Raw genomic sequence first — 7,414 nt, 5'->3', positions numbered from 1 at the left:
CTTTCCTGTGTGTCCGGGCGGCTGCAGCTGGTGCCACTCAGCGCGTTCCGCCCTCTTTGCGCGCACACACACTAGAGCGATGATGGCCGGCAGACTGCACGGCTGGAGCTGGGCGGTTCTTCTCCAGCTCCTTCTTGGCATGAATCTGATGGTGATGCCACTCACCCAGGCCCGGAGTCTGCGCTTCGTTACCTTGGTAATGGGCGACAGTGTCACCAGAGGGTTTGGTAGAGCTAGAAGGGCAAAGGCCTGCTGGGAGGGAGGGGCAGGGCTTGTGATGGGGGTCGAGGACTAGAGGAGAAGATCTGGTTTAGTAGACCACTGGCCTGGGGAGCTCGAGGGGCTGGGTTCAGAACTGATGTGGAGCCCTGGGTCATTCTGGGGGGCAGGGCGTTCTGGTAAGGAGTTCTGTATCAGCAGGTAGGTGGGATGAGTCTTCTCTGGGACAAGGATGTGATTAAAAGGTTAAGAGACTCGCCAATAAAGACGACTTTGATGATTTTTTCCCCTTCAGTTTTACCCACTGAAAGCATTATTCTCACTGTTTTGTTTTGTTTTTTTCTTCCCACTTGTGCCTTTGGCTTCCCCATGGTCTCCAGTTACATTGCTTAGTCAAGTTAGCATCCTCCTGAACTCTGGTCTTTTGCAGTGGGTAGTGGTGAGGCTTCCCAGAGAGAGTGAGGCTCCCTTTCCCCAACACGGGGCAGAGGTATGCTCTGTGTTCCTGTCAAGGAGACCCTTCTGACCTGTAGGCAAATCATTTTGTTTCCTCAGCTTTACCGACATGGAGACCGTTCACCAGTGAAGACATATCCCAAGGACCCCTATCAGGAAGAGGAATGGCCCCAGGGGTTTGGTCAACTAACCAAGGTGGGTCAGAAGCCAGCTCACCCTCAGGATTAGCTGTAGAATGAATAACCTTTGGCCAGGCGTGGTGGTGTCACAGTTCTGTAATCCCAGTTACTTGGGAGGTGAAGGCAAATGATTGCAAATTCAAGGCCAGCTTGGGCAATTTAGTGAGACTCTGTTTCAAAATTTAAAAATAAATTAAGAAGATCTAGGGATGTAGCTCCGTGTTTGAGTGCCCCATGGTTTAATCCCCAGTACTGGAAATAACAACAACAAATGAGTGACCTCTGGAGCAGGTTACAGAACTTGGGGCCCCCTAAACTGCCAGTTCCCACATGGGTATTGGCTGACCATATTTTTGTTGTTGTTGTTTTTGTGATGCTTGGAGATTGAACCCAGGGTCTCACATGTGCTAAGTACACAGGATCTCACATGTGCTAAGTATACATTCTACTACTGAGCCACATCCCCAGCCCTGACTGAGTTTCTTAACCTTACATTACTGTATGCCTAGGACAATGCCACGTATAGCTGGCCACTTAATAAATGACTCCTGGGATTAAAATAGCCCATTCCTTCTTCTAGCAGAAGTATACTTACAAAGCAACAGCATCTAAAATCCATAGGGTTTATAAACCATTCCTTCCCTCTGAATCCTTTTAACCGTTGGACTTGCCCACAGGAAGGGATGCTACAGCACTGGGAGCTGGGCCAGGCTCTGCGGCAGCGCTACCATGGCTTTCTAAATACCTCTTATCACCGTCAGGAGGTAAGCATGGGAACTTAAGTGACAAGAGGAATGGGATCTATTCTCATTCTCTTCCTTCAGAAAGCTGAGGATAAGGCTAAACACTCTGGCCTTCCTCCTGCATTTTTGGTCATAGGATGAGACATTTAAGAACTATCTAGAACATACTCCTAGAGGCTCAGTTGCCTCTGCTTGGTTGGGAAGAGGCAAGACTGATCAAGCACCCAACTCAGACTTAAGGAAGGGCCTGGAAAAGTTGTTTTTGGCTGTGAAGTAACAGGCTTTCCCTCCAAAACATTTATTGAGTAACTTCTGTGCTAGTGTTTTGCATACAGTTGTGCACCACACAGATACAATGTCTGTTTCCACAAAGCTAAGAGTATACTGGGGGTATCAGATGATAAACCAGAAAGACAAGGTAAAGGGAACAGTGAAGAGTGGCACAGATGCTGCTCCTAAGCTCCTCTCCCCACTCGATAGATGGTGGTAGCTATAGCTGTTCCTCTGGTTACCACTCTCAGCACAGCTGTCTCAAGAGTCTATACATGTTATTTGTTCCTTGAGGCCCAGCTTTATCCTGAGCTTGCCTTTCCCCAGCTTCTTCCCCATTTTCACAAACCCTCTCTCTGTTCCTTATTTTTCCCCACCTCAGTCTCTGAGCCAGTTTATAGAGAATGAGACTCAGCAGACACCAGAGTATCAGAATGAGAGTATTCAGAAAGACCAGGGACAGCCTACTACTGACTAAGCACTTTTGACTAGGAGGAAGGGACATTTGCACTAGAGCCATTCCCACAGTCTGAGTTCTTCACACAGTGCTGATAGTCCCAGCTGATATTTGGGGCCTTGAGGGAGGGAAAGGCAAAAGAAGGGGATGATGGTGGGTTTACAATTTCTGGGTGGCCATCAAGAACAGGTTCTCTCCTTGGGGCCCCAATGAGGGGCTAGAGTGCCCCTACATGTATACACAGGTGAGACTCATGTTGCCATCTCTGCAGGTGTATGTGCGAAGCACGGACTTTGACCGTACTCTCATGAGTGCTGAGGCCAACCTGGCTGGACTCTTCCCTCCCAATGGGATGCAGCGCTTCAACCCTAACATATCATGGCAGCCTATCCCTGTTCACACTGTGCCCATCACTGAGGACAAGGTAAGACTGGCCAACCCTTCCCTGGAGGGGCAAGGGGGACAACTGTGGCCATGGGATTGCTGGTCTCAGACTTCTCTGCCTCTCTTTCCTTCCTTTGGCCTGCAGCTGCTGAAGTTTCCATTGGGCCCGTGTCCGCGTTATGAGCAGCTGCAGAATGAGACTCGGCAGACACCAGAGTATCAGAATGAGAGTATTCGGAATGCAGTGAGTGGGGGCTGAGCCGGAGGTCATCAGACTGCTCTTTCCCCAGGGCAGGACTGATCCCCTAATTCATTTTTCATAGCAATTTCTGGACATGGTGGCCAATGAGACAGGACTTACAGACCTGACTCTGGAGACTGTCTGGAATGTCTATGACACACTCTTCTGTGAGGTGAGCCCACAGAGGTGCCCAGTGGGATTACTTCTCTCTCCCCCTCAGCAGGCCCAAGTCACCAGGATGGTAGAACACAATGCCTGAATTCGGTCATGCCCACTGGGGAGGTCCAGCAAGCTGCTGCCTGTGAAACACGGGAACTTCCCCCACGGGTGAAAAGTCTCAGAGTGGGAAATGTTTACTAGTGGTCAGCAGTTCCTACTCCTCTCCACCCAGGGCTCTTGTGGTATCAGGCGCCTTTCTGCTGAATCTTGCTCTTTGTGCCTGAGCTTCCTCTCCTGTGCCCTGCAGGCCCAACACGGCCTGCCATTCCAGCCCCTCTGCCTCACCTCTGCTCTCCTCCTCTTCCCTCACACACAGGCACCTTCCCTCTGGGGAAGAGAGCTGCCCCAGAGAAGCTCTGGCCTAGGCCTGGGGAGTTAACCTGCCCCATACAATACACAGCAAACCCATGGGTTACTCCTGCCACCCTGGGCCTCACCCCAAACCATGCAGCGTCTGAGCCAGCTAAAGGACTTCAGCTTCCGCTTCCTCTTCGGGATCCATGAGCAGGCAGAGAAGGCCCGGCTTCAGGGGGGTGAGTGACAAGGACAGCATGTCACTCCCCTCCACATTGAAAATCTGCTATGGGGCTGCTCATGAAATGTTCTCTGTTCTTTCAAAACCAGGTTTCTCCCTTGTCTTCCCCTTTAGTCGTCCAGCTCTCTCGACACCTAGCCCTGTGACCAGTCAGATTTACATGCTTCTTTTTTGCCATACTTACTAAATTTCACCCATGTCAGAAGACCTTCCCTCCCCTGACTGAATACTTCCTCCAGAGAACTGCTAGGGCTATTTTGAGGGAAGACTGAGAATAATACGTGTGCCAGCTTCCATGCTATAGCACCCAAGAGTGTGCCAGCTGTCGAGCCTTTCTGACACCTCAGTAGTTTTCAGAACCTACATATGGCAGTCACCCTGGCATGGAGCCACCATCTTGTGTGTTGTGGAGCAGTCTTAAGTTTACATTTTATTCCACATTGGAGTAATCAAACTGGGAAGGGCCTCATAGCTCACTGATGTAGGGGCAGCTTTCTTCATCTGTGTTTAAATATAGATACCTTGTTTTATCTTGCTTCCCTCTGTAAATTTGAAAGTTCTTGGAGGGCAGGGAGTGGTTTAGAGTTCTGACATGGGCCTTGTGAACCTGGGTTGGTGATTAGAACCAGGACTAGCAGAGCTTGAGAGGAGCAAATGGGTCTGATCCAATGATAATGATGGCTATAGCCAGTGACACTGAGGACTTTTCTTCTTCAGGAGTCTTGCTGGCTCAGATACGGAAGAACCTGACCCTAATGGCAACTACCTCCCAACTCCCTAAGCTGCTGGTGTACTCTGCGGTAAGATGCTGAACTCCCCAGCGTGCTGACACCAAGCCAGTGGTTGGATTTCATCTCTACTCAGTGCCTGGGGGTGTTGGGGAGCAGTGCTGATGGACAGGCCATCTCTCTTACAGCACGACACTACCCTTGTTGCTCTGCAAATGGCACTGGATGTCTACAATGGTAAACAAGCCCCCTACGCCTCCTGCCACATATTTGAACTCTGGGAAGATAATGGGTAAGTCGAGTTACCAGTGTGACCTCTGGAGAGGCACTCAGGTATGGCTGGGGGCAGCCCAAGGACTCATTTACAGGCATGGTGAGTAGTTCCTGTCGCCTGCTGTCAACCCCCAGGAATTTCTCAGTGGAGATGTACTTTCGGAATGAAAGTAAGAAGGACCCCTGGCCACTGATCCTGCCTGGCTGCCCTCTACGCTGCCCACTGCAGGACTTCCTTCGCCTCACAGAGTCCGTTGTGCCCAAGGATTGGCAGCAGGAATGCCAGCTGGCAAGCAGTACTGCAGACACAGGTGAGCTGCTGCCCGCCTCTGTGCTAGTCACATCCCAGGTCACATCCACAAATCTTGAGGGAGCTGTCACACTTCCAGCCATCTTACTGCATCTCCTTGGACATTTCCCTCTTCCACCCTGAGAACATTTTACCCCTTCTTCCCACTCCACCTTCAGGGGATGCACTCACTTACATCACTGAGAAATAAGAGCAGCCAGGAGAGAGCACTCGTTCTCCCACCCTCAGACCTACCGGCTCACAGTTGGCTTTAGCCAGGAAGCAGGGGCAGCTGCTCCACTTTGGATCCCTTGCTTCTGCTCTTCACGAGGACCTCTGACGCCTCAGTGTTCCCTTCTTTCCTGGATAGTCGTATCTCAGAGCCTAACAGAGACCCCTGAAGCCCATTCCTCCAGCTCCCCTGATTCATTTGAGGGTAGAATTCATGGAAAAGTTGCCTAGACTCTGGCTTTACTTCCTCACTACTTGTTCTCTCCAAGTGACATTAGATAGTCTCATGTCACCTTTCACTGCACTGAAGCCACCCCTGTCAAGGTGACCAGTACTTAGCTTCTCTCCTCTCAGCAGCATTAACATACTTGATCACTCCTTCCTTAAACACTCCCTTGGGGCCAGAGGTGTACCTCAGTAGTAGAGCACTTTTCCAGCATGTGAGAAGCCCTGGGATGATCCCCAGCACTGCCAAACCCTGCCACCGCAAGGTGGGAAAAAGAAAGAACTTTCTTGGTTTCGCCTGGTTTTTTTCCTACTTACAGGCTTCCCTCCCCACTAATAAAACAATGGTCCCCAGCTTTTCCCAGCCCTTTTCTTATTTATCCTGACTCCTGAAATGATCTCAGCCCCATGGCTCCCATATACCATCTCCATGCTAAGTCCTGTCTTTGTTATGACTTGCAGATGCGTGACATCTTCTCTGGGCTAAACTCATGTCCAGCTGACTTGAGGTTTCTACGTGGACGTCCAATGGGGCTTTTGGGTTGACATGTCTAAAACCAGATGCTCTTCCCCTCAAATCTGCTCTTCCTCCAGGCTTCCCCATTTTAGTAAATGCCACATTAGTCACCCTACTGACAGTATAACCCTAGGCAATATTTTTCTCATAACCCACATCCAGCCTACTAGCAGATCCTGTCAGCTTAGTCTTTCAGGTGCATGCTCTTCCCTCCTTAGTCCATGCCATCAGCTCTTGCCTGAACTCTTGAAAAGTCTCTAGCATTCTTTCTGGTTCTATTCATATCTGTGTTGATCTCTCATCACGTCAGAATCTTCCAGTGGCTTCCTATTTCATAGAGAATGAAATCCAAGTTCTCGACAGGACCTCCCGGCCCTCCTTAGCCTGGTCCTCTGCCCCATCTCCTACTTGCCCCTTGTTTACTTTGTCCAGTGAGACTGTTTTGCTTATCTTGGAACATGCCATGTTTATTCCCATATTGGGGCCATCTGTAGTTGCTTCCTGACCCCCACTCTGCTCTTATATCTTTGTCTCACTCATTGTCTGGTCTGAATTCTTCATTGATGCCTTCCCTGACTGACCTTCTTATAGCACTTATCACTAACCTGTAATTCCTACCATTTGCTTGTTTATTGGATCTTTCCTCCTAAAATGTGAATTTGGCCTGGGGATGTAGCTCAGTGGTAGAGCAGTTGCCTCCATATGTGAGCTCTGAGTTTGATCTCCAGCACTGGGAAAATAGAACCCATGTGCTAAATATAAACTCCATGAGGGCTGCCTGCATATCCCCTGTATGTCAGAACAGTACCTGGCATATGGTAGATGCTCAACATTTGTTGGAAGAATGCTAACTTTACCTTTCTCTTCCCCTCCCCCTGCCCAGAGGTGATCGTGGCCTTGGCCGTCTGTGGCTCCATACTCTTCCTTCTCATAGTGCTGCTCCTCACCGTCCTCTTCCGGATGCAGGCCCAGCCTCCTGGCTACCGCCACATTGCAGATGGGGAGGACCATGCCTGACAACCACTCAGCCCCCTTCCCTCTGCCTCCTAGGGGAGGTGGGCTGGGCCCTGTTCCTGACTGTTACTGCTCCTCAGCCTATGGACAGGAGACCCTGGGTTGGGCCTCCTTAATTACACCAGCCCAGACGAGCAAGTGGGGCTCGGCTTGGCCCACGGTACCTGTTCTCTCGGCATTCACATGCCTGATGTTCACCAAGTACTGTGTTGGACATTGGCTTTCTCCAAACAGGATTTGCCTCTTCCATATTCCCCAAGGACCTGAGATGTAGACAAGCATTCGGGTTTCACTCAGGACCTGGGATAAAAAAAACTGAAGGAGTCGGTGCTTGATCCGCCTTGCTCTTCCACCAAGCCCTGCTCTTTATCTTCCAGCCTGGAGTCTTTGGCAAATGGGTCATCGGACATCATCTTGCCTCTCAGTGCTTATTT

At 50.3% G+C, this 7,414-nt stretch overlaps 1 protein-coding gene across 1 annotated transcript; it reads left to right on the top strand.

The window, feature by feature from the left end:
• Nucleotides 1-7,392, top strand: ACP2 (acid phosphatase 2, lysosomal). Its single transcript, XM_081282725.1, has 11 exons — nt 1-196; nt 775-870; nt 1,532-1,618; nt 2,596-2,748; nt 2,854-2,952; nt 3,032-3,121; nt 3,569-3,701; nt 4,421-4,503; nt 4,620-4,723; nt 4,840-5,015; nt 6,850-7,392. Exons 1-11 carry the CDS (start codon nt 80-82, stop codon nt 6,981-6,983), a joined length of 1,272 nt encoding a protein of 423 aa, XP_081138851.1. The 5' UTR covers nt 1-79; the 3' UTR covers nt 6,984-7,392.
• Nucleotides 7,393-7,414: the final 22 nt, after the last annotated feature.

The sequence above is a fragment of the Spermophilus citellus genome, assembly GCF_964194105.1.
Source record: "Spermophilus citellus genome assembly, chromosome: 2".
NCBI classification, from domain to species: domain Eukaryota; kingdom Metazoa; phylum Chordata; class Mammalia; order Rodentia; family Sciuridae; genus Spermophilus; species Spermophilus citellus.
This window is presented reverse-complemented; position numbering and strand designations above follow the sequence as displayed.

What these genes read in the sequence shown, in the direction of transcription:
- ACP2 (XM_081282725.1), top strand. Translation starts at nt 80, where the DNA reads ATGATGGCCGGCAGACTGCACGGCTGGAGCTGGGCGGTTCTTCTCCAG. An exon ending in ATGACACACTCTTCTGTGAG is followed by an intron (nt 3,122 to 3,568) that starts GTGAGCCCACAG and finishes TACAATACACAG; the next exon opens with CAAACCCATGGGTTACTCCT. An exon ending in AGCTGCTGGTGTACTCTGCG is followed by an intron (nt 4,504 to 4,619) that starts GTAAGATGCTGA and finishes TCTCTCTTACAG; the next exon opens with CACGACACTACCCTTGTTGC.